General features: G+C 35.0%; 1 protein-coding gene across 4 annotated transcripts in view; it reads right to left on the bottom strand.

Moving 5' to 3' along the window:
• Positions 1-9,915: 9,915 nt before the first annotated feature.
• Positions 9,916-26,989, bottom strand: part of ODR4 (odr-4 GPCR localization factor homolog) — a 42,173-nt gene continuing 25,099 nt past the window's right edge. For 2 of the 4 annotated variants that reach the window (XM_077993443.1, XM_077993445.1), the window contains 3 exons: positions 22,784-22,971; positions 11,560-11,670; positions 10,097-10,392 (listed from right to left, as the gene is read on the bottom strand). In XM_077993443.1, coding sequence (XP_077849569.1) covers positions 10,325-10,392; positions 11,560-11,670; positions 22,784-22,971 — 367 coding nt within the window. In that variant the 3' untranslated portion in view covers positions 10,097-10,324. Of the gene's footprint in view, positions 10,393-11,559; positions 11,671-17,216; positions 17,300-22,783; positions 22,972-26,989 lie in introns of all 4 variants that reach the window. The other 2 variants (XR_013414158.1, NM_001260697.2) reach the window with 2 other exon arrangements.

Below are 26,989 nucleotides of genomic sequence, written 5' to 3'. Positions count from 1 at the left end.
TCACAAATTGGTAACTCTTGTAATAATTCAAACTTCTTCATTTACATGATATCTTTTTTTTTTTTTTTCTTGAGATAGAGTCTCACTGTGTCACCCAAGCTGGAATGCAGTGGCACAATCATGGCTTACTACAGTCTTGGCCTCCCAGGCTTAGGTGGTCCTCCCACCTCAGCCTCCCAAGTAGCTGGGACTACAGGCATATGTCAACCATACCCAGTTAATTTTTGTTTGTTTGGTGGTGGTGTTTTTGTAGAGACGAGGTTTCATCATGTTGCCTAAGCTGGTCTTGAACTCCCAGGCTCAAGTGATTTACTCACCAAAGTGCTCGGATTATAGGAATGAGCCACCATGCCCAGCCTCATTATAACTGTTACAGTGATCTGTGATCAGTGACTTTGATGTTACTATTATAATTGTTTTGGGGCTCCATGAACCATGCCCATATAAGAGGGCAAACTTAATTGATAAAATTCTGTGTGTTCTGATTACTCAACCACTCAGTCATTTCCCTGTCTTTCTCCCTATCCCTATTCTCTGAAACACAATATTATTATTACTAGGCCGGTTGATAACCCTACAATGGTCTCTAAGTGTCCAAGTGAAAGAAAGAGTTACATGTCTCTCACTTTAAACCAAAAGCTAGAAATGATTAAGCTAAATGAGGAAGGCATGTCAAAAGACAAGACAGGCTGAAAGCTAAGCCTCTTGCAACAAAGAGCCAAGTTGTGAGTGCAAAGGAAAAGTTCTTGAAAGAAATTAAAAGTGCTACTCCGGTGAACATATGAATAAGTGAAATAGCCTTATTGCTTATATGGAGAAAGTTTGAGTGGTTTAGATAGATCAAACCAGTCACAACATTCCCTTAAGACAAAGCCTAGTCCAGAGCAAGGCCCTAACTCTCTTTGATTCCATGAAGACTAAGAGACGTGAGGAAGCAGAAGAAGTTTGAAGCTAGCAGAAGTTGGTTCATGGGGTTTAAGGAGAGAAGCTATCTCAATAACATAAAAGTGCAAGGTGAAACAGCAAGTACTGATGTAGAAGCTGCAGCAAGTTATCCAGAAGATCTAAGTAAGATAACCAATGAAGGGGGCTAAACAATAGATTTTCAACGTAGATGAAAGTCTTCTATTGGAAGAAGATCCCATCTACTTTCATAGCTAGAGAGGAGAAGTCAATGCCTGACTTCAAAGCTTCAATGGATAGACGGACTCTTGTTTTAGGGGCCAATGCACCTGGTGACTTTAAGTTGAAGCCAAAGCTCCTTTGCCATTCCGAAAATCCTAGGGCCCTTAAGGATTATGCAAAATCGACTCTGTCCATGCTCTATCAATGAAAAGTAAAGCTTGGATGATAGCACGTCTGCTGTCCTCATATTTTACTGAATAGTTTAAGCCCACTGTTGAGACCTAATGCTCAGAAAATGATTCCTTTCAAAATATTATTGCAAGAGCTCTTATGGAGATATGCAAAGAGATTAATGTTTGTTTCATACCTACGAATATAACATCCATTCTTCAGCCCATGGTTCAAGAAGTAATTCTGACTTTCAAGTTTTATTATTTAAGAAATACATTTTGTAAGGTGATAGCTGCCAATGATAATGATTCCTCTGATGGATCTGGACAAACTAAATTGAAAATACTTTGGAAAAACTTAATCGTTCTACGTCATTAAGAATATTTGAACTCATGGAAGCAGGTCAAAATATCAACATTAACAGGAGTTTGGAACAATTTTATTCCAATCCTCATGAATGACTGAGGGGTTCAAGACTTCAGTGGAAGAAGTAATTACAGATGTGGTAGAATTAGCAAAAGAACTAGAACTAGAAGTGGAGGCTAAAGATGTGACTGAATTGGTGCGATATCATGATAAAACTTGAATGAATGAGGAGTTGTTTCTTAAGGATGAGCAAAGAAACTGGCTTCTGGAGATAGAATCTACTCCCAGCAAGGATGCTATGAACACTGTTGAAATAACAACAAAGGATTCAGAATAACACACAAACTTAGTTGATAAAGAAGCCATAGGGTTTGAGGGGACTGGGGTAAAATGCTATCAAACAGCATCACCCGCTACAGAAAAATCTTTAATGAAAAGAAGAGTCAATTGATGTGGCAAATGTCATTGTCTTTTTTAAGAAATTGCCATGGCCACCCCAACCTTCAGCAACCACCACCCTAATCAGTCAACAGCCATCAATATCAAGGCAAAACCTTCCACCATCAAAAAGATTATGATTTGCTGAAACGTCAGATGATTGCCACTTTTTTTTTTTAGCAGCAAAGTATTTTTAAATTAAGGTATATACATTGTTATTTAGACATAATGCTATTGTGCACTTACTAGACTACAGTATAAAAGTAATTTTATATGCACTGAGAAAACAAAACAAATTGTGACTTGATTATGATAGCTTAGTATTGGTGGTCTGGGACCCTGCCCACAATATCTCTGAGGTATGATTGTATTTTCAATCTTCTTTTTTTTTGACATATACTAAAAATGTGTAGTTACAAATCTCCATTAATGACTGCCATCAATTCTTTCTCTCTCTACAAGCATGTGCCACTTCCCCAATGAGATATGGGCTACTTTTTCCCCTTCTATGGAAACTGGGCTGGACCTGTGTTTGCTTTGACCAGTAGAACGCAAAGAGTGACGTTCTGGGACTTCTGAGAAGACCAGGCCTTAAGAGGACTAATGGTTTCCACTTCTTTCATCTCTGAACACTGAATCTTGGAACACTCCCTTTTGGAATCTAATCACCATGCTGTGGGAAGCCAAGCTCTTTGGAAAAATCACATGAAGGAAAATCAGATAAACTGTCAACCATGTGGATGAACTGTCTTGGATATCATGGCCTTTAGATAACTGAATATCCCACCCAGCATCATGTGGAGCAGGGCCACCCAACTGGGTCAGTTAAGCTCTATCTATACAAAGAGTCATGAGTTAACAAAATGATTGGTTTAAGCCACTAAGTTTTGAGCTTCTTTGTTGTGTAGCAAAAGATAACTGAAATAGAAACTGGTAGCTAGAAATAGGGTGCCACTGGGTCAAACCCAAAACTTATGTAGCCTCAACTTTGGAATTGAACAGGAAATGCAGACAGTGGTGGCTAGAAGATCAAAGAGAAAACAGGAGGGCAACACTTTCCTTTGCAGTAATGTGAAAGGTAGAACTAATAAGCTCATGGCAATTGCTAAAGGGAAAGCATAACCTAATAAATTTGTGAATCTATCCAAGGAGACTTCCAGGCAAACACTGAAAATGCCACCTGACTACTTCTAGCTGCCTATCATCAAATAGGAGAAGAGAAAAATAAACTAAATAAGAAACTGTTCAGTTTTGGAGCAAAATTTATAGAATATATAAAGCATGTAGAACATCTTTTCCAGCCAGCAAGAGGTTCTCAAGGAAGAAATCACCTTACGGCAAAGATCAAATCAAGAATTGTTAGTAAACCATAGAATTAGGATAATTTAGGATCAATGGTGCATCTGTAATATCCTTTAAGGTTTCAGAAATATTTAAGCCAGTGCTTCATAGACCTCTTAGCTAGACAAAAACACTTCTAAGAATCTTATGAGCACATTTTGTAGATCACTCTGCTTGATAATGAGTATCTAAGACTGTTAAAGGTGCTGTTCCTCAACATCTCTCAGTTCAAATTGGAGAGAGGCCTGTCTTAAAGAGACGAGTATGGATTTTGTCTAATGGAGCAGATTATAATTCAATTCAAAGGGAACACAAGATGTTTTAAAATGAATTACATCAGCTTATACTAAAAGACAGAGACAGTTCAAATTGAAGAGTCTTCTGGGCCTTCAGCGTCCCCAAATCAGGAAGTGGTTTGAGAAGGCTACTCAGCTTCAAACACAAAGCCATTTCTCATGGAAAAGAATGACTCAGAGCAAAGTCGAGATCTTACAGGGAAGAACCAAGAGCTGAGAACCACTCTCAGGTAGAATTAGGCCCTAACTGACATACATTCTCTGCTCCCAGAATCATAATTAGACGTGCCCAATTGGAGTTCAGAATTGCTATGAACCATTCACTGCTATGTACCTCTCATTTTTCCTCTTTTTTAAACAAGAGTGTATATTCCCTGACTCACCATTGTAGGCTGGGTGAATATGAGAAAGAAAACTTGTCTAGGTGAATATGGGAAAGAAAACACATCTTCAGATTGAGGGAAACTGTAGTAAAGGCACCTCATATGTAACTGAAACTGGTTTAGATGATGAGATTCTGGGTCTTGAGCTTGAACCTGATGTCATATTGAGATGAGACTTCAAGGTTTCCTGGGAGATGGTGAAATAATTTTCCATCAGGAACATAAATTACTATGACCAGGGGGTACATTATAACTACCAAATATTTCTGCCGTTTCTTTCTTGCTCATGTATGCATGTCCCTTTCTCATCAAAAAAGGATTTGTTTGCTTTTTTTTTTTTTTCCTTCTTCAATCTAGGCTGGCCCTGTGGGTTACTTTGACCAATACAATGTGGTGAAAATAATGTTCTGGGACTTCCAAGCTAAGGCCCCAAGAGGACTTAGCTTCTACTTTCCTCTTCTTGAAATGCTTATACTTGGGGTGCTGCTTCTTGGATCCCAGCCATAAATGATAGCAAGCCCAGCCACCACGACTGGAAGAACTCCAAGTCCCATGGAGAAGCCACATAAACTGAGGTGTGGCAGCTGAATTCCCAGCTGATAGCCACCATTAACTGCCAGTCATGTGCATGAGTATCTCAGATGTTTCAAGCCCAGTCCAGCCCCTAGATAACTGCAGCTAAAGTCACCATCGTGTGGAGCGAAACCACCCAGCTGATTCCTATGAACTCACAGCAATTATGAGGCAAGTGAAATGGTTATTTTAAGCTAATTAAGTTTGAGGGTAGTTTGTTAGTAACAGACAACCCCCCAAAATTCATGTTAGTGCCATTAAGTAAATGAAATGAAGATCAAGAAACCCATTACTCAAGAACCAAAGTATCACTAATATTGTTTTATGTATTCATGTGTTACACCTTGCCACTATCCTGAATTTTATGACTCTTGTCAAAGTTTATCACAAATATACATATTCCTACATAATACACTTTAGGTTTCTTTTACAGCTTTATAAAAACTGTAGCATACTGTACGTAGACTTCTGAGACTTGCTTTATCACTTTTACAATTACTCTAGGTTGTTGCATGTAGGTCATTCTCCCTACTAAACAAAATTACAAAACCCCTAATTTATTTTTTGTTGTCAGTGGTCATTTGAGTGGTTAAAAACAGAGCTGCCACGAACACTCTTGAGGTACACAGGTCCAAGAATTTCTCGAAGGCATTTATGTAAACGTAGACTGGTTAGGGTATGTGAATGCTTAACGCTAAGAGAGAGTGCCAAATTGCTTTCTGAGGAGCCTATCAGTTCAAAATCCTACCTGCAGCGTGAAAAACTGAGGCCCATCATCTTTATTGGTATTGTCATATCCTTTAATTTTTCAATCTATTGAATGCAAAATATTATTCATTATGGTTTTAATTAGCCAATCACTTAAGAGGTAAAACATCTTTTCATGTGTTCAGCCACATCCTCTGAAAATACCTGGTTTGTCTTTTGCTTATTTTTCTATAGGACAGTGATAAATAGAAGTGGTGGTCGGGTGCAGTGGCTCACGCCTGTAATCCCAGCACTTTAGGAGGCCGAGGCAGGTGGATTACCTCAGGTCGGGAGTTCAAGACCAGCCTGGACAACTTGGTGAAACCCTGTCTCTACTAAAAATATAAAAATTAGTCGGGTGTGGGAGCAGACACCTGTAATCCCAGCTACTTGGGAGGCTGAGGCGAGAGAATCGCTTGAACCCGGGAGGTGGAGATTGCAGTGAGCCGAGATCACGCAACTGCACTCCAGCCTGGGCGACAGAGCGAGACTCCATTTAAAAAAAAAAAAAAAAAATAGCACAAGAAGTGGTGATAATAGCCACCCTTATGTTCCTGATTTTCAAAGTATACAACTTGGTCATGATGCAGTTTTAGTATGTCAACGTTTATTAATAGTGCTTTTGACTTTACAAGTATAAGTGCTATTAGCCTGTAATTTTCTTTTCTCCTACTGAATGTCTCTGATTTTAGAATCAGTAAGTTGTATCAACCTCACACAATATGCTGGCAAGTATTCCCTCATTAGCTATTTTTGTCTGAAAGAGCTTGTATAAAATGTTGGAATTTTACCCCCCTTGAAAGAGGGGTAAAACTTACCTGTAAACCTGTGCCAGGTCTTGTCAAAAAGTTAATTATTGTTTACTATTCAACCTATGAATAAGTATATTCAGCTTTTCTATTTCTTCTTGAGCCAATTTAAGTAAATTGCAATTTTCTGGAGTTTGGTCTATTTTGTCTAAGTTTTCAAATACATTAGCATTAAGATGTTCCTGGTAGTCACTTTTTCATCCCTGCTTTATCAATGGATTCAGACCGCTTTTTCAATCTTTACATTGTTTGTGTCCCATTTCATCTTGTTCAATTATGCCACTTTTACTGTTTTGTCATGAAAACAACTTTGACATGTAATTCTTCATCATTTTCTAATTCATTGATTTATTCCCTTGCCTGTATCTTCTTGCTTCTACATTGCTTTTACTATTTTCTAAGTTACACATCTAGTCTTTTCCCTTAAGCATTTAAAGCCACTTCCCTCAAAATGCTGTTTTAGCTGTAATACCCAATTAAAAATATATATATATATATTACTTGTAACTAGGTTTCAAGTATTTCCTTTTTCCTTTGTGATGATTTAAACATGTAAATGTAAGACTTTAAAAAATTTAACCTTTATTACTGACCTCCACTGGCTTCTGATTATCCATTTAATACCAATTATTTGATGTTTTGTAACTTGCTTATGCCTAAAATACATGGTCAATTTTTGCTAATATACAATGCTTAAGAAAAATATTCTCTGTTTAATACATTGTTCTAAATATTTATTGACTCAATATTAAGAATGCTTTCACTAATTCTTTATCATTAGTTAGTTGTTGAAATCTCCCATTGTTGTTCAATTTGTTGCTTCAGCCCTATAGTTGGCTTCAGTTCATACATTTTGAGGCCATTTCATATGGTAAAGGCACACTGAAAATTGTTATATATACCTAGTAAATTGATCCTTTAACTATTTTTAATGGACTTCTCAATCTTTAATATCATAAATCTAATTATTTTAATATCACTAAAGCTACACGTTTTTAGTATTTACCTACTTCATTTTTAAAAAATATTTACTTTCAACCTCCTCATGTCTAATATTTTAGGTGTTTTAAAAAGCCTAGTTGGGTTTTTAAAAAAATCTGACCAATGCTATCATTTAATCGGGTAATTGTCTATTCATAATTAATATTAGACTTGTTATCATTATCTTACTTTCTAACTTCACTCCCCCACCTCCATTATTTCTTCCTTTATTTGTACTAGGTTATTGCATACCTATTCTGTATTTTAAAGTTCTTTTCCTTTGGAATGATTCATCCCCTATCTTTTTTTTTCTTTGAGATGGGGTCTCACTCTGTCACCCACACTGGAGTGCAGTGGCACGATCTCGGCTCACTGCAACTGTCACCTCCCCGGTTCAAGTGATTCTCGCACCTCACCCTCCAGAGTAGCTGGGATTACAGGCACCTGCCATCACGCCCGGCTAATTTTTGTGTATTTTGGTAGAACGGGGTTTCACCATGTTGGCCAGGCTGGTCTCAAACTCCTGACCCCAAGTGATCTGCCCGCCTCAGTCTCCCAAAATGCTGATTATAGGTGTGAGCCACAGTGCCTGGCCAATCCCCTATCTATTCTTGTGGCAGTCACCCCTGAACTCTGATTACATATATTTATTATAACATAGTCAATTTTAAGGTTAAACAGTATCTTAACCAGTTTTCTGAATAAAAGAACCTCAGAACCCTCTAATTCCAATCACCCTTCTGCCAGCCAACCGCTATTATCCAGTTTTTCAATTATATCCTTATTTAAAAATTCCACATTATTAATGTTGCATAACGTTTATTTAGTTTTACATTTGTTCACAATTTCTTATAAACACTTTTCATTATAATTGTTTTATCCAAACAGTTTAAATTTACTTATGCTAGTTTTTCAATTTCAGATCATCCTTTTAGAATTATTTTCCTTCTTGAAGATCATCCTTTTGTAGTCTCTTTCCTGAAGTTCTGCTGAGGATAACATCTGTTTTTCATCTCAGCCTGTGTTTGTTTCAGTTTCACTTGCTGCAAATTCTAAGCTAACAGTTTTTCTCAGAAGTCTACCCTCTTTTGGGTATATCGTTGCTGTTAGGAAGCCTACTAAGTATTTGACTGTCTTGCCTTCACTGATGATGATCTTTTTCTCCCCATGGTTGCTTTTAAAATTTTCTCTTTGGTATCTTATCATTTACAATACCTTGAGTCTAGGCCTGGATTTTATTTAAATATATGTTTGGTATATATTGTGCTTTCTGAAGCTATGAATTCATGTTTTTCCAACAAATTTGGAAAATTGTTTTATCTTTTCAAGTACGCCTTTCCTTCATTCTCTAAATTCTCTCCTTCTAGTACTCCTAGTCTTTATAATTCTTCCCTCCAACTCTCTTAACTTTCTAATGTTTTCTAGCTCCTTCTTTCTCCTCACTGCTCACTGGGTAATTTTAGATCCAGCTTATAGTTCACTTGTCTCTTCAGCTGAGTCTAATAAAATATTCACCATGTCTGAGGGCTTTTTTCTTATTTCAATAAATATTTCTCATTTCTAGGAATTCTATTTGTTTCTTTTTCAGATCTGCCTGTGGTTCCAACTTCATTTCTTATGTTGGTGATGAAACCTTGAAGAACTGAGTTCAATGTTTATTTTTTCTACAGCTTCCTTGTCATGCTAGTTTGTTTCAACTTGTGCCTGTGATCTCTAGTCATAATATAATACTACTTGATAACAATCTATAGGAATCTTGGAACTAAATTAGGAATGTTTCCCTCTTGCCTCTGCCAGGAGCTACAGCACTACAAACTGAGGGCCACTGAACCTTCTTTAACTGTCCTCTCTAGGGCAGCATCTCAGATTCAGATGTCTTCTTGTTTCTGATTTGAGGCAAACTGAATATGGCAGTGTTGCTATTGGTATCTGCCACCCAGACAAGCATAGTCCACTTGTATGGTCAATACAGTATTCATGACTCCTAACTTAAAATGCATCCATTTCTTGTGGCAGAGGAAAGGCAGAAGTATAGAAGTATGGTTCTTGAAAGTTCTCCTACTTCCTGTGAACCTATTCAAAAGCAGATTTTATTCAGGATCTAGTTGTTTTATAATATCTGGTCTAACATACCTGCTGGAAGCAAAGTCTTATTTTGTATATTAAGTATACTAAAACAGTTATATAGTAACCTGAGAAAGCACATATTTTATGTCATTTCTTACTAATGGGACCTCTCTGGAAAGGTTCCCTACCCCTTGATCAGAACAAAACACACAGTATATAGGAACTGAGTGCACGTCAGAAAACTCCTAGAAGATGAGCTTATCATAAGGTTGTTGTTTCACTTGGTAGAAATTTCTCCTAGTGCTCTATTACTAAGACATTGCATCAACATTGACTGTTCAAATTACTATTTTTTTTTACTTTTTAAATTTACTTATTTATTTTAGAGACAACGTCTCATTTTGTCACCCAGGCTGGAGTACAGTAGTGCGATCATAGCTTGCTGCGGCCTCAAACTCCTGGGCTCAAGTGATCTTCCCGCTTCAGCCTCCAAGTAGTTCCAAGTAGTTGGGACTAGAGCTGCATGCCACCATGTCCAGCTAATTTTTTTTTTTTCCAGTAGAGACAGAATCTCATTATGTCATCCGGGCTGGTCTCCAACTCCCTCCTAGCCCCAGTTGATCCTCCTGCCTCAGCCTCCCAAAGCATTGAGATTATAGGTGTGAGCCACCATGCCTCTGTTCAACTTTTTAATGTCCTGATTAATATGTGATTCAGATTAGTAAGACTAAAATCTTGATCATATCCCATCATTTTGAACCTTTTAAAAAATAGATAATAATGATTTGTTACATGCAGCTTCCATCTAGATGCATAACTTTATTTCTGGAAATGTGGGCCACCTACAATGTAAAGCAGACTAAACAAGGCAGCTTGTGATTTCATTTTAATCAGAAACACATCAAATAGGCATCATGGCAGCAGATCTGGCTGCTACTGTTTTAAATACAGATGGATTAACATCTTTATTATTCATAATTATCTGTCAATGTTCTCTGGATGATCAAGAAACTCTTTGTGCCTCACCCTAATCACTGAAGTAATGAAAGGAGATACCAGCAGCAAGCACTGCAACTGTAAATGCTGCAATCACACCTAAAAGTAAAACAAACACAGAACAAATGAAAATGGAATGAGCAAAAGAAAGGCCAAACTAATCCTAGGCTCTGAAATGTGGGTAACTGATGGGCCTAAAAAACAACAATACACAAACACACAAACACACAATCTTACATACACATACATATGTATATACTAAAAGGCAGCAACATCTTAGAGAAAAATATAGTCATAAGTTGAAAAACTAGACTTCGAATGTTGGACAAAGTATCTTTCTTGCACAAATGTGCACTGAGACGTATCTAAGAGAAAAAATAACAAACACTTTAAAGGGCTTATATAAATATTTTTATTGGCATACCAGCTGTCTTATGCTACTTAGGTTAAAAAAAAAAAGGCAGTTCCAGTAGGCAGCAGTTCTCAACCATTATAATGTAAAGCCACTTGTGTAACTTGTGTAGCTTGTGTAGCTACTGAAAACTGCAGAAGTCCATGTTCAACCATTATAAAATCTAAGAATTAGTATGTCTAAGTTGTAACTTTTATTTTTTCCTGATTATAGTAAGCTAAAGAAAGAAACTGGCCATAGTAGTCCAGACAGACAGACACACACATGTACAAAAAAATTAATTAAATTTATCTAATGAATGACAAGAACTACAATTAAATCTTCTGGCTCCTAACTCTCAGTCAGAAGTCTTAATACTTAGTATTTCTCAAATTGTTACCCCATTAAACAATAGTCTGCATGTTCCTTGTTCAAAAAGTCTGAAAATGTTAAAATAATTCTGCATTTCTTAGAGCCTTTAAAATATAAAAATACATTATAAAATTCCTGACTTGAATTTGACATTTTTTGTCATAGAACACACATCAAAATCTCCTGTGATACTAATTCTAGGAATACCAGTTTGTAAAACATTAGCCCTACTATACTAACTGATTCCCAAAACTCTGCATTTTTTTCTTTTAAGAATGTTTTAAAAATTAATAGGATGTGTCATCTTTGAGGGCACTTGGATGACAATGTATGAATTATAAATCTTTCTATCTCTAGGGCCTGGCACTTTCCATAATACCCAATAAATACTGTTAAGTCTAGCAATCTTAAGAAAGCGAAATGAAATACACAAATTTTAAAGTAACAAGAAAACTCAAATCTAAATATGTTTTCAGTGTTATCAAAGAAGTAAAATTAAATACCTATGTTTTGCTGAATTTTCAATAACATTGTAGTTTTAATTGGTTGTTTTGGTTGTTCATCATCTGTGTTGTCCAATGAAGCTTGACTATTCATAGAGGAACTCATACAAGCTGAAAGAGTATAATAATAAATTTCACATAAAATAAGGATTAACACATGAAACTGAGTTTTAAAGAACATTATAAAAACCATACAATCAACACCATTTTCATTCTACTTGTTTTTTATATAATAATGAATTTGCTCATTATCAATTGTAGGTGAATTAAATTTAATAGAATATATGTCAAATTGACAGTTTTCAAAACAATATAGCTTTATCATTGAACTAAATCAGAGGGCCACACAGCCAGTTCTGAATGACTTTCAAAAATTGTAATTTGTTGGTCAGGCATGGTGGCTGACGTGTGTAATCCCAGCACTTTGGGAGGCTGAGGCAAGCAGAGTGCCTGAGCTCAGGAGTTCAAGACTAGCCTGGGCAACATGGTGAAACCCTGTCTCTACTAAAATACAAAACATTAGCCGGGCGTGGTGGCATGCACCTGTAGTCCCAGTTACTTGGGAGGCTGAGGCAGGAGAACTGCTTGAACCTGGGAGATGGAGGTTGCAGTGAGCCGAGGTCATGCCACTGCACTCCAGCCTGAGTGAAAGAGTGAGACTCTGTCTCAAAAAATAATAATAATAATAATAATTTGTTTACTATATAGTAGTAAATTTATACCAAAATTCATAGCAGAGTAAACTTCACTCCTGAGATTTACTTTTTTTTTTTGAGACAGAGTCCTACTCTGTCACCGAGGCTGGAGTGCAGTGGCATGATCTCAGCTCACTGCAACCTCCGCCTCCCACGTTCAAGTGATTCTCTTGCCTCAACCTCCTGAGTAGCTGGGATTACAGCTGCCTGCCACCACACCCGGCTAATCTTTGCATTTTAATTTATTTTATTTATTTATTTGAGACAGAGTCTTGCTCTGTCGCCTAAGGTTCAAGAAATTCTCCCGCCTCAGCCTCCCGAGTAGCTGGGACTACAGGGGTGCGCCACTACGCCCCACTAACTTTTGTATTTTTAGTAAGATGGGGTTTTGCCATGTTGGTCTGGCTGGTCCCCAACTCCTGACCTCAGGTAACGCGCCCACTTTGGCCTCCCAAAATGCTGGGATTACAGCCATGAGCCACCACGCCCGGCCTAGTTTTTGTATTTTTAGTAGAGACAGGATTTCGCCATGTTGGCCAGGCTGGTCTCCAACTCCTGACCACAAGGGATCTGCCGCCTCGACCTCCCAAAGTGCTGGGATCACACAGTGGGTGGGAGCCACCGTGCCGAGCCTAATTTATATCATTATTGGTGGTTTTAGCAATTAATAATTTCAAATAATTAGATATTAATAATAAAACCAGTGACTAGCACATTGCAATACATGGGCCTCTGGCTCATGACCTATTTTTGTAAAAGCTTTTCAACTAAAAATCTATTTTTTTATATTTTTAAAACACTGTAAAAAAAAAAAAGAATATGTGAAAAAGACCTTATGTGGCTCAAAGCCTAAAATATTTGCACAAAAAAAATCTGCTGACTCTTGATCCAACTTGAAATTTAAACTATGATAAAAATTTTGACCTTAAAACAACTCTGAATGGTAAGCAAGGCAAGGACATCATCACATTTTACAAATGGAAAACATAACCTGGAAGGTTAAAGTGCGTATTTGACCATCACAGGCATTTGACTGATGATTTGGACACAAGTTCTCTTTCTACTTCATTATGCTGACAGCAATTTATGTAGGTTAGCCTATCTGAATTTATTTAATGCTCAATGAAAGTGTGTGAACTGATAACATCCTCAAAGACCACACAGGCTAATAGTTTTCAATTTTTTTTCTCCTAGGACTGAAGAATCCTACGAAAACAAAGAAAATCTGACAGAAATTCCCAGTGTGTAAAAAAGATGAAAGTATGCTAGCCAGGCTGAAGCCGGGAGGGAGGACTCCTGGAGTCAGACCAGCTCCTTACTTCTATCCTAGAGGTGACAGAAGAATGCTACTCTATAGAACTCTAGGGAACTAGGTTATGAAAGCAACTACTTGAGATTGATCTGTTTATTTACCCTCACCACTCCCCAAAAAAGAGAGAGAGAACTCAAGAGAGATAGTAAATATTATTGTTTAAATTTAAAGTAAAATAGCTTATTGTTGAATTTACAATGTTCTTACAGACATCTTCGCACCCCAATATACTAGCACAAGTTCAAAAGAATGACATATAAACTTACTGAAATAAGCATCTATGATACCAAAACGGATGAAAAAGAAAAAAAAATTACCTACTTGTCATTAATTTCTCATAAAGTTTGATTTTCATAAATAATTCCTAGTAACTATCTTATTAGAATCAAGGACGCCACCATTCTTTTTTTTCTTCTTCAAGTATACAACTAAAATACTTTAAAAACAAAAAACAAAAACACCCTCCCCGCCTTTTTTTTTCTATTCTCACATGAAACCAGTCACAAAGAACAACAAATTCTTATGAACTGTCTCTAGGAATATCTAATTTTCTATATTTCCAATTTCTAGGTTTCTCAAGGGCTATAATACCTCGGTTCCAGACTATATTAGCCTAGTAATTTAAAATTTCTTCCAACTTCAGTCCATAGGTCTAAAAGTTGAATGGCTAATACAATTTTACGTTAAATAAAAACAAAAACAACATTTGGCTCTATGAGCAAATATCTCTGTTAAAAAGGTATTTTTTGGCTGGGCACGGTGGCTCACCCTTGTAATCCCAGCACTTCCGGAGGCCAAGGTGGGCGGGTCACGAGATCAGGAGATTGAGACCATCCTGGCTAACATGGTGAAACCCCGTCTCTACTAAAAATACAAAAAATATTAGCTGGGTGTGGTAGCAGGTACCTGTAGTCCCAGCTACTCAGGAGGCTGATGCAGGAGAATGGCGTGAACCCAGGAGGCGGAGCTTGCAGTGAGCCAAGATAGTGCCAGTGCGCTCCAGCCTGGGCTCCGTCTCAAAAAAAAAAAAAAGGTTTATTTTTTTTTCCCCATATTTGGGCCAATAAAATCCTTATATCAGATAACAAACAAAAATAATGGATGGTGTGAATTATACCTATTTGCTATAGGAACTTTATTACTTGAATACTTGCATACAAAAAAAAAAACAAAATTGTTTTAGTTGTCATATTACTTATATATTTAACATTGAATATTACATATGAAGATCATGCTCTAGAAGATCGTACTCTGCACAAATAATATACTTTTATAAAAGGCATTCCATTGCCCTGCTATTTCCATTTTTAAATCTGTCATATAAAATCATGTGCTTTGATACAAATTTGAGATGATTTTACTGAAGCAGAATGTTTTTCAATAATGAAAATAGCAATTTATTTGTTTATTTTTGGTGGAGGCTTGTAGGATTTTTAAATCAAATCTCAGGCACTGTGTTATTTCACCAATATTTTAATATATTACATGAAATTTAAATACAAATAACACAGTGATTCAATACAACATTAGATCTCAACCATTCCTTAAAACCAAGTAATTTTAAATTCAGACAAATCGAAAATTGATCATTATTGTTAAGAAAGTATTCTTCTTGAGCAGCTGTCAAAAAGACAGACAAAACAAGGGTGTGAATGCATGCAAAAGTTGCAGACATGTTCAGATTTCATTCCAAGCTGCTGATAGGTAAGAAGGACTATTTAAAAGCTTAAAATGAAATGTTAAGACTTGAACTCCTTCGTTGGCTGTGTTCTTCCTATCCCTAAATCCTAAATTACTGATGTATAATTATAGTCAGCGATGTAGCCATAAAATTGTATCTTCAGTATTACTCATTTTTCTTTTATAATTGTCAATGTTTAACCAAATGACAAAAATTAATTTCAGCTCTGATATTGGCAAAGATGAGGTTCACCAGATTTTAAAGGTGTGACTTCAAAATTTTTTAGATGGTACTGTTGATAAAAGTACATTGAAATTATTAAGTTAATGTCAACTAGGAGATGACTAACACAGCTAAGAAATTTTAAAGCCAGTTATCCCTCACCTCAAGTGAGTCATTTTGACAAACAAATTGTTCCTCATCTCTTAAGTCATTTAAAAGTATGTTATTTTAAGACACTTACTTGGCAAATATGTATTTTAAACATAGCAACTATTTGGCAACCATACTATAGAACAGAAATAAGTAATAACCAGGTAAATAATATAAGTTGAGCATCCCTTACCTGAAATGATTTTTTTTTTTTCAAATTGTGGATTATTTGCATTATACTTACTGGTTGAGCATCCCTAATCTGAAATCCAAAACCCAAAATGTTCTAATGAGTATATTTCCTTTGAGTATCATGTTGGTGCTCAAAAAGTTTCTAATTTTGGAGCATTTTGTGTTTCAGACTTTCAGATTAGGGATACTCAACCTGTAATGTTAAATACTTAGAAGATAAAGCAAAATGTTTATAGCAAATTTAACATTCCTAAATGTGTAGTAATTGATTCCAATTTCTGAATTTGAACATTTGAGCTCCACTTTTTTGTGGTTTATTTTATATGGAAACTCTAATTTCAAATATTTAGGAAAACTTACACATATTATAAAACATTTTCATACTTTAACATTAATATTTTTCATTACAAGTCAGAGGTTCAGTATTTAAAAGCCTAATAATGTGTTAATATCATCTCTGTTTAGAAAGTGTTTTCCCTAACAGTTTTACCAAATTCTCACAGCAACCCCAAGAGAATCTAGGACTCAGAGGGCACTTCTTTAAGGTTAGTTCTAAGTGGCAGGCCTGGATTCCTGGACATTATCTTCGTAAAATTGTGGCATCTAATATCTTTGAGTAAATGAATAAATGAGTAAATGAGTGAATAAGTACGTATAATTCTTAAAAAAAATAGGATGTTTATGTAAAGGCACATAATTTTTCTATTAAAATGTATGTTTTTATTCTATTGTTTGAGAATGTGTTCTTTATAATAAATATGCATAATTACTAAATCATTCCTTCCAATTTAACAAATGCTTGATGAAGCAAAACTAATATACTTCTAGGTAAGCCATATTCTTGGTTGTAATATATCTCATACCAGTGTTCAATTCCTAAAAAGCTACTTTTACTTGTATTCATCCTTCAAAATGAACTCAAATGTCATCTGCTCTAAGAAGCTTTCCCTGAGTCCCTTACAGAGATAGTGCCTCTGCTAAGAGTTCTGACGCTTCTCTGTTCATTCTTGTTATAGAGTTATTAGTGGTTTTAGCAATTAATAATTTCAAATAATTAGATATTAATAATAAAGCCACAGATCAGCACATTATAGCACATGGGCCACTTTGTTTTGGAATAACTCATTTCTTTGTATTTTCCATTGCACTGTGGGCTTCTTGAGAGTCAGGTCTATATATTTTATCTGTAGAATCCTAATACATAATAGGCAACCAAGAATAGACATCACTCGCTCACTCACTCACTCACTCGAGATTCATGTAAGTTTCAAAAACAGGGCAGAGTCCTGAAAGGATCATACCTACCATACTGAAATATCTTCAATACGTTATACAATATTAGAAAAATGTATAATATCATCTAGAAACCATGAGTTTAATATGGCATACATGTAAGTATACACACCTAAACTTTCCAAATTGCTGTTTTGCTTCCTTTGTTCTTGTAATATTAAACTCTTCCTACTGTTAATCCATCTCTATACTAGACTGTCAGCATAAAAAAGAGAAATATAGACAGTAAATAATTTTTAAATACAGTGTGAAACATATAACTAAGTTTTAACAGTAAAGGTTTATGAAAATTAAAATCCATAAATCAGACATATGTATTAATATTTATATATTATCTAAGATTTTAAAGTTATTTTAAGGTATTTCATATTTACTGGTTCATGCAAATATTTAACAAGGTGCAAATAATGCTAATGATAAAGTTTACTGAGGGAACTCAAGAAAGAGGATTAAAATATATTTAGTATATATATAAACAGTTCATTAGAGAATAGCATTTATATCTGACAATAATGGATAAAAAGTGTATTGTTTTGAGGCTAAAATTAAAACTTTTATTTATTTGCAAAAGTAAACATCATTCAAAACTATGAAACTTTCAACACAAGAAGGATTATACACTGTATAGAGCATCAATTTATAAAACTGCTATGTGCTTTCAGTGACCTTTCAGTTGAAGTGAAACATAAAAGTAGTACAGGTTGAGTATTCCTTGTCCAAAATGCTTGGGACCGTAAGTGTTTCAGATTTCAGATTTTTTTGAATTCTGAAATATCTGCAGTACATCAATTTAGCATTCCTAATCCAAAAATCCAAAATCTGAAATGCTCTACTGAATATTTCCTTTGAGTATATCAGTGCTCAAAAAGGTTCAAATTTTGGAGCATTTCAGATTTTAGATTTTCAGATTAGGGATACTCAACTGTAATAAAGAATACAAAAAGGGAAATAATTTACTAAATTTTTTTTTTTTTGAGGCAGAGTCTTCACTCTGTCGCCCAGGCTGGAGTGCAGTGGCGCGATCTCGGCTCACTGCGAGCTCCACCTCCCGGGTTTGTGCCATTCTCCTGCCTCAGCCTCCCAAGTAGCTGGGTTTACAGGCATGCGCCACCATGCCCGGCTAACTTTGTATTTTTAGTAGAGACGGGGTTTCTCCATGTTGGTCACGCTGGTCTTGAACTCCTGACCTCAGGTGATCCACCCGCCTCAGCCTCCCAAAGTGCTGGGACTACAGGCATGAGCCATCGTGCCTGGTCCACTAAAATTTTAATATAGGAATGCCAAAACTTTGTTACTGTATATTGTAGATTTCTGGTAATGCCTATAATAGAGACTTTTTTCTGATTAAATTACTAACCAAATCACTGGAGACCCTAAAATTCTCATCACTAATCTTGATGGAGTACTTAGGTACTCTTAGGACCTTACTACATTCTCTGCATAACTAATCACGCATATACATTCTATCTTTCCTCTAGGCTTCTAAAGGAAAGCAATCAAGTTATTGATTCATATCTATTATATTGTCTTGAACAGAGCGTAAGCTTAATAAACATCTGATAAATAGACATACTAAATGCTGTAAACTAGATTAAAATTTCTGGGACAACAACTAGTGCTACATATTTTCATATAAAAGACATAATTTCATGTCTTAAATGCTCAATACTCCTGAAAATGTTCTGAACTATACATTCTCAGCCAAACATCTACGAATATTATAGCCTTTTTAAACCTTCAACATGTTCAGTATACTATACTACACAAACCTTAAAAACCTTGTCTGTCCAGGCATAAGCTTATAATTTGTCAAGTATAAAATAAATGTGAAAACAAGATGTGCTGTAGTTTCCTAAGAATCATTTATTCAGTATTTATGAATCAGTAACAAATACTTAAGAACACCTACTATGTTTTAGGCACAGATAAATAAATACTCTACTTACTTTCAAAAATCTTATAGTCTAATGTGAAAGATCAACATTAAATATGCAATTGATGATTTAAATAATTACAAGTATGTAAAGTATTATAGAAGAACAGCATAGAAGAGCGAACTACAAGAAAGTTTAGTGAAGGAGTTTACCTAGTTTGAACTAGCCTGAAGTTAGTAAAAACATAGTATCTACACAGACATTTTTTTAAAAACTCTATTGGCTGGGCGTGGTGACTAACACCCGTAATCCCAGCACTTTGGGAGGCTGTGGTGGGTGGATCACGAGGTCAGGAGTTCGAGACCAGCCTGACTAACATGGTGAAACCCCATCTCTACTAACAATGCAAAAATTAGCCAGGCTTGGTGGCACACGCCTGTAATCCCAGATACTCAGGAGGCTGAGGCAAGAGAATCGCTTGAGACTGGGAGGTAGAGGTTTCAGTGAACTGAGAATGCGCCTGTGCACTCCAGCCTGCGAGACAGAGCAAGACTCTGACTCAAAAAACAAACAAACAAACAAAAATCTACTTAGCTCCTTGAAGACAGGATCAGCATTTTGTTGTTCTTTGGATCCCAATCCACAGGACTGACAAAATAAATAATTTATTCAGTCAACAAATATCTACTGACAACCTATGACGTGCTAAGGCTAAGCTCTTAGTAAAGTGCTAGAAATATAACAGTAAGCTAGAGAGGCAAAGGCCCTTTTTGCTCTCTCAACAGATGTTTGCTGAAATGCAATGGTTAAATATAATGGTTTCATGAGAATTCAAATTTATTGGGTTTTAGTTTTGGTTTTGGGAGGCTGTCATGCCAGGTTGCCATAGTTACCTCTTAGGAATACATTACAGTGGTCGAAGCTACTTAATTTTTTTTTTTTTTTTTTCGAGACAGGGTCTTACTCTGTCATCCAGGCTCGACTGCAGTGGTGTAAACATGGCCCACTGAAACCTCTACAGCTAATTTTTGTATTCTTATTGTAGAGACAGGGTTTCACCATGTTGCCCAAGTTAAATTTTTTTAAATGTCTTAGCAATGTAAAGAAAGAATATTAACCTCTGTTATTAACTGTTTGTTAAAATATAACTTAAAGAGAACTGAATAAAATAGTGTTAGTCTATATACTTGTGTTTAACATACAACATGAAATTAAATGAGTTAAAAATACTTAAGACAGAAATATTTTTAAGAATTATTTTAAAAACCTAGATGAAATGACTCTCCCTATTCTTTTATATCTGACTTTTAAAGTAACTTGTGAATGGGGCAAGTTTTGCATAGAGTGCTACGCTTAGTCATTCTTAGTTTAAGAATGTGATATGCACTAAGAATGTGACAAGTAATTCGAAAAATTATATATAAACATGATATATATTTATATTTTATATTTTTATAAGAAAACATTTTTATATATTGTTTATATTGTATTTTATAAACATATTCACATACATAAACATATAAACATGTTTATAACTATAACTTATATTTATATATAAACATAAAAATGTTTATATTACACGTTTATATACATGTATATGTTTATATTATATATAAACATAACATACATTTATATGTTTATATAAACATGAGATCCAAGATTCCAGCCAACAAATGAGAAATTATATTGACATAATCTAGATGAAATTAAACCAAGATAATGTAACATCATCCATTTACACTTGAAAATGTTTAAAGGGATGGAATGAAGAACGCCAGGCTAAAATATGTATCTAGATCATGGAAAGTAATAGTACTATACTTCATTATTTAGCTCCCACAGAAAGTCAGTAAAACAAAATTTTTAGAAAAGAGGCACAGACTCTAAAACCAGACTGCCTAAGTTTAAATTCCAGCTCCACCATTATGAGCGATGTAACTTTGAAAAGTTACCTGGCCTTTCTGAGCCTTAATTCTCTCATCTGGAAAATAGGATTAATAATATTATTTACATCAGAGGGTTGTTATAAGGAATGATAAGCTGGTATTTGTAAGACTCTTAAAACTGTGCCTGGCAGATATATAAATAATGGCTGATATTAGTTTTAGAGCATTAGCTTCATCAGGGTAACATATTTCAAGAAAGGCAAACCAGAGTATATTTAAGAAGTAATTTTTAATTTTTCTTAGTTACCAACTCTTTGAAAGCGATAAACCTTTTCTTTAGAAAAAAATCATACAATTACTTTCAAGTGGTTTGTCAACCTTCTAAAAGTTCAGCTCTGACACCAAAGGTTTTGGAGCTCACAGGTTAAGAATTCCTAATCTACTGGAAGGCAAACAAGGTGGTAAGAAAAAAATGTGGTCTGGAAACTATAATAAAAAGAACAGCTTAAGGTAGATGAGAATATAGGGCTTTGAAATATTTAGAATATAACAGTTGCTCTCAAATTTAAAGCATGGTCTCAACGAGGAAGTGGTACTCATGTTTTATTGCTGTGTATTACTGAAAGAATAGGTTACAGGGAGGCAGATTGGTATGTAAAATGAAGAATAGAAGGTGAATAGAACTATATCTGCTAGGGACATAGTTTTCAGTATTAACAGGTTAAATTAGGTCAATTCGAATAATCCTACCAACACTATAAGATCTATTCAACAACAGAATGGCTCAAGAACTATTGCTAGGCATTAACGATAGACAAGTGAACAAAACAAACAAAAATCCCTGTCCTCGTGATTCTAAGTTTCATTGGCAGAGATAATGCAGTCACTAACCAGGGAAAATAAATTTTGGAAAGCAGTAAACATTTTTAACAGTCTACTTTCAAAAAGCCAATACTTTCCATCTGCTACAGTTATATCTTTAAAATTATTAGTTTTCATGGGATTAGAAAGTAGTTGCTTCTTTATTTTAACACCATGTACTGGGTAATTCAGTATATTTTATTTTCCCCACTGAAACAAGCTTATTGCTTTACATCACGATCTGGCATTGCTGAAACTAAAGGGTGGTTTGCAACTAACTTGAGGCAGTTTACTATGATTTGAAGTTCCCCAATCAAATACTAACTTGACTCACTATAATCTCAAGTGCACTCTGAATCAAACACCCTATTCCTGAAGGGAGAATTAACTATGCAAAGAGGAATAACTAAGAAATCAGAAAAGGAATTTACATATTTATTTATAGACATGTTTTCATACCCTGAACTCACTAGAAACAAAAAGAAAGTGAAACAAAACAAAACAGTCTTCCAAAGTGTAAATTCAAATGTGAAAGTGATGGCTAGGGGAAAAAAATGTGTTATCAAACCCAGATAGTACAGCAAATCTATGCTCTAGGAAAGTAATCTAATTTCTGGAACTGTCCATTTTGGTGTAGTATCCCAATTACATGAAAGGGATATTTAAAAAAAGGCAAATAATATGGAGAAAATGTTTAGTAAATTAGTGTTTTAAAACTTTCTGTTCTGACATGGTGCTTACTTACCAAGTAAGACTTACCAAGTCTGACATGTAATTTTACCTACTTAATGCTGAACTTGTTTTATTAAGATTTACTTGCTAAGCTTGAAAAATACCTTAGTATCTTAAATTTTGGTACAATTTCCCAGGAAATACTCACTCTATGTCTAGACATGTAGAAATTAAACATACATTTTAAAATGTCTCAGTTAATACTTTGAAGTGTCAAACAGAATTAGCTTTAAAAAATCTAAAGACATGCCATTTAAACTAGACACCTCATAGGTAAAATCTTAGCTGTAATCTAATCAGATTATTAAATAGCATCATATAATGACCTGTGTTTATTTCCTCTGCAATTTTCAAATCTTCTATTTGAATTGTATGATCCAACATCTCCATAAAATGGTCCCTGATTTCTTCAGCCGGCTCATCATCAAATTTGTAATCACACAACATTACAGTGGATCCAGGAAGGGGAACAAAGACTCGATAAGGGAGGATGTGGAACTCTTTTTCAGAATCTAAAAGGAGAAAAAATATTATGAATATTTAGATAGGTTTGTCACTGGTATCAGTGATACATATTTCAGAAGTACATAAAAAAACTAATAGAAATAAAGCTTAAAAAAGGTCAGTATTTTTTCATTTTCTAGTTGATCTGGCACAAAACTGCTCTTACCAAATTGTGCTTTACCTCAAAATCCCTGGTCTTTGCAAGAAACCTAAATGATACTCCTATGAAAAACAAATTTATCTCCAGGTGCAGTGGTTCATGCCTGTAATCCCAACACTTTGAGAGGCTGAGGTGGGCAAATCACTTGAGGTCAAGAGTTGGAGACCAACATGGCCAACATGGTGAAATCCCATTTCTACTAAAAATACAAAAATTAGTCAGACATGGTGGCGGGTGCCTGTAATCCCAGCTACTCGGGAGGCTGAGGCAGGAGAATTTCTTGAACCAGGAGGTGGAGGCTGCGGTGAGCCGAGATCGCACCACTGCACTCCAGCCTGGGCAACAGAGCGAGACTCCATCTCAAAATAAAAATAAAAATAGAATAAACTTATCATTGCCTTCAATGTAAAGATGTTGATTACACATTCTTATATGACTCACTGTCCTATGAAGAACACTCAAGAGACAATTTTGTTCCTAATGTCAGAAACATTGTCCCTCTTGTTTGTTTTACCCTCATAGGCGCTGTACATTTTACAGTTGGTTTTTCTCTTCTTCATCCAAGTTTGGAGCCAAATTACCACCCACCTTACATCAAGTGCACAGGATCTGACAGAATACATTTTTGTACTAATCTCACCATGAATTTGGTCTTACTAGATGCAGCCCCCTTCCTATATCAAGCATGTTTAGGACATCTAGTCATACATACATTTTTTGTGTACCAATCTCACCACCAACTCCATTTTGCTTTCTTTAACTTCCCTTTGACTCTTTATTACTAATACTTATTTTCACTTGTTTACTTATGCTTCTTTGTAAAAAGCCTTAAATCATTTTTAGAAAAAAATAAATAGAAGTAAATAATAAATATCTCATTCTTCTTTGAATACTTACAAACTGGAATATATTATTTTCCCTAATTTCTAACATAGTCACTGTTGCATGTAAATGATTACTTTTTAGTTCAACACTACGATTCTTATGAACTAACAGAAAGATAGAAATTTTGTGAAAAGAATGACCTCTTTCAGCCACAGATATGATTAAAAAGTTACTAATGTAAAGATCAAGTGGAAAACTAGGGCTTACTTTAATAGTAACCTAGACTTCGTTATCAAGAAACTAGTGGTAACTTTACATAATTACAAACAGAAGATGAGGAACAATGCCTTAAGTGCCACGGGAAATGCAATGGCTTAAACTATGTGTTCCTTCCAGATTCGGTGTATCATCTTGTTTGCACAGGAGAACTGGGAGAGAAATTTTACTCTTTGACCAGACTGCCTCCTAGCTGTGGAAGAATAGTACTGCAATTTGTACTGTAGCACAAAAATTATCCACACATTGAAATTAGGACTATATTATTTTATTTTGGGCCACAGTTACTTGAAACAGATTAAATAAAAACTTAAAAATGACTATAATGTGCATGTGCAATTGGCATGCAAAATTTTAAAACCATTTCAAACTACATCAATTCTTGGTCTATCTGAAAAATAAGCTAAAAAAATTAAACATTAAATAACTGGTTCCAATAAATTTAAATTACTAATTTAAAAAAGCACTTATAACTTTCAAATTAAGACGTTAAATTAGTAATTCAGTATCTAAATAAGACTCGTTTTCTGTTGGTCTGAGGTTTAAATGGGAGGAGAAATCTTTTTGAAAAGACACATCTCAAAAAGCATTCAACAGCAGAATCCTTTAGGAATATCCTCATGTCACGGTATTTAGTTCAAAATTATCTGAATAAATTCAAAACAAATAAAAAACTAAATTTAAGCCAATATAAATAAGAATTGGGTTTCTATTGGTCAAATGTCCTAGCTGGTATCACAGTACTATAGAAGCTTTTAATTTATTTATGTATTTATTTTTTATAGAAACTATTTTAGAACAGGTGATAGCAGAGCTGAAGATTAAAGGACAGGAGGACATCTGCATAAAGGGATAGGAAAAGTGCTATTCAGAGAGTGGAATCATGGGCACAGGCAAAGAGGATTACAAATGTTCTGGGAAGACAGTGGAGTTTGGTATAGAGGATACTGATGTAGGGATGGGCAAAAGTAAGAGGTTTCATAACTGATGACCTCCATTTTCACAATGAGTAGGTCATGTATGAGAGTAAGTTGAGCAGGATCAAATGAAGACTTAAAACAGTGAAGAAGGCTTAGGCTATATCTTAAGAGGAATCAAAGAGGAAGATCACAACAAGTATAAGGATTAATTGGAGGGTTTTTTTTTTTTTTTTTTTTTTAACTGACATTGACATACTAAGTTCTTTTATCTGGATAGCCAAAATTAAAAGCCTAGGTTTACTTCAGAGATCAGAAATAGAAAGTTATAATGTCCTTTACAGACTTCCACATGCATGCAAAAATACTCTAATTCAGGTTAATTTTATGGCATACGTTCTACATTTTACTGTATTACAGCATCTATAAGATCTTACCAGTATATAAGAAAATTAAGCTAAGTAAAATGAGGACAAAATTAAAATCTAACAATTTGGTGTATAAATTCAACATCAGAATTTAATTTATTTATGCTTGAGAGGATGGATAACTCATTCTCCATGATGATTAGTTTATATCACATGCTTGTATCAAAACATCTCATATACCTCATATATATATATATATCTCTACTATGTATCCACAAAAGTTAAAAATTAAAAAAAATTTTAAAGAATTTACATTTACTTATATTATCACACTTACAATATATTCTTTTATCTTGATACCTAAGATCAAATAATACATTGTTGGAATAATTATCCTGTTACTAAAGTGTTGAATATATATTTACATCTTATTTCTGTTTGAGATATGCTAAATTTCCCAAAAATTGAAGTTAAGACATTTTAAAGACAATTAACATAAGTAGTTCTCCTTCACCATCTCCAACATGGTATTAAAACCACTTGCTGAGGGCTTGGCTTAAATCAATTTTATTAGGGGCCTTACAAACATCATCTCATTTAATCTTGCAGCCTCAAAAAGTAGCTACCATAATTCCTGTTTTATATATAAGAAAATAGGGCCATTCATAGTGGCTCATGCCTATAATTCCCAGTGCTTTGGGAATTATAGGTTTAATTTATAAATTAAAGATTTATATGCTTAAATCATTTTTAGAAAAAAATAAATCTAAATAAATTAAATAAATATCTCATTCTTCTTTGAATACTTACAAACTGGAATATATTATTTCTCCTAATTTCTAATATAGTCACTGTTGCATGTAAATAAATAATTACTTTTAAGTTCAACACTATGATTCTTATGAACTATCAGAAAGATAGAAATTTTGTGAAAAGAATGACCTCTTTCAGCAACAGATACGATTAAAAAGTTACTTGGGGCCAGGAATCTGAGACCACCTGGACAACATAACAAGGCCCCATCTCTACAAAAAAGTGAAAATTAAAAGATTACCCAGGCATACTGCCGTGCAACTGTAGTCCCAGCTACCTGGGAGGCTGAGAGAGGAGGATCCCTTACAGCCGGGAGTTCAAAGCTGTATTTAGCTATGATCATACGTGTGCACAGCCATGGGACTACAGCCAGGCCAACACAGCAAAGACTCTGTCTCTACAAAAAAGTTAAAAAAAAAAAAAATCAGCCAGGTGCGGTGGCCCTTGCCTGTAGTCCCAGCTACTCAGGAGGCTGAGGCAGGAGGACTGCTTAGGACCAAGAGTTCAAGGCTGCAGTGAGCTATAACTGCATTATTGCGTTCCAGGCTGGGTGACAGAGAGAGACCCTCTCATTAAAAAAAAAAAAAAAAAAAAAAAAAAGAAGGAAGGAAGGAAGGAAGAGGAGGAGAGGAGAGAGGAGAGGAGACAAGAGAGGAGAGAGGAGAGGAG

This window comes from Macaca mulatta, chromosome 1 (genome assembly GCF_049350105.2).
Source record: "Macaca mulatta isolate MMU2019108-1 chromosome 1, T2T-MMU8v2.0, whole genome shotgun sequence".
In the NCBI taxonomy this organism is placed as follows: Eukaryota; Metazoa; Chordata; class Mammalia; order Primates; family Cercopithecidae; genus Macaca; species Macaca mulatta.
This window is presented reverse-complemented; position numbering and strand designations above follow the sequence as displayed.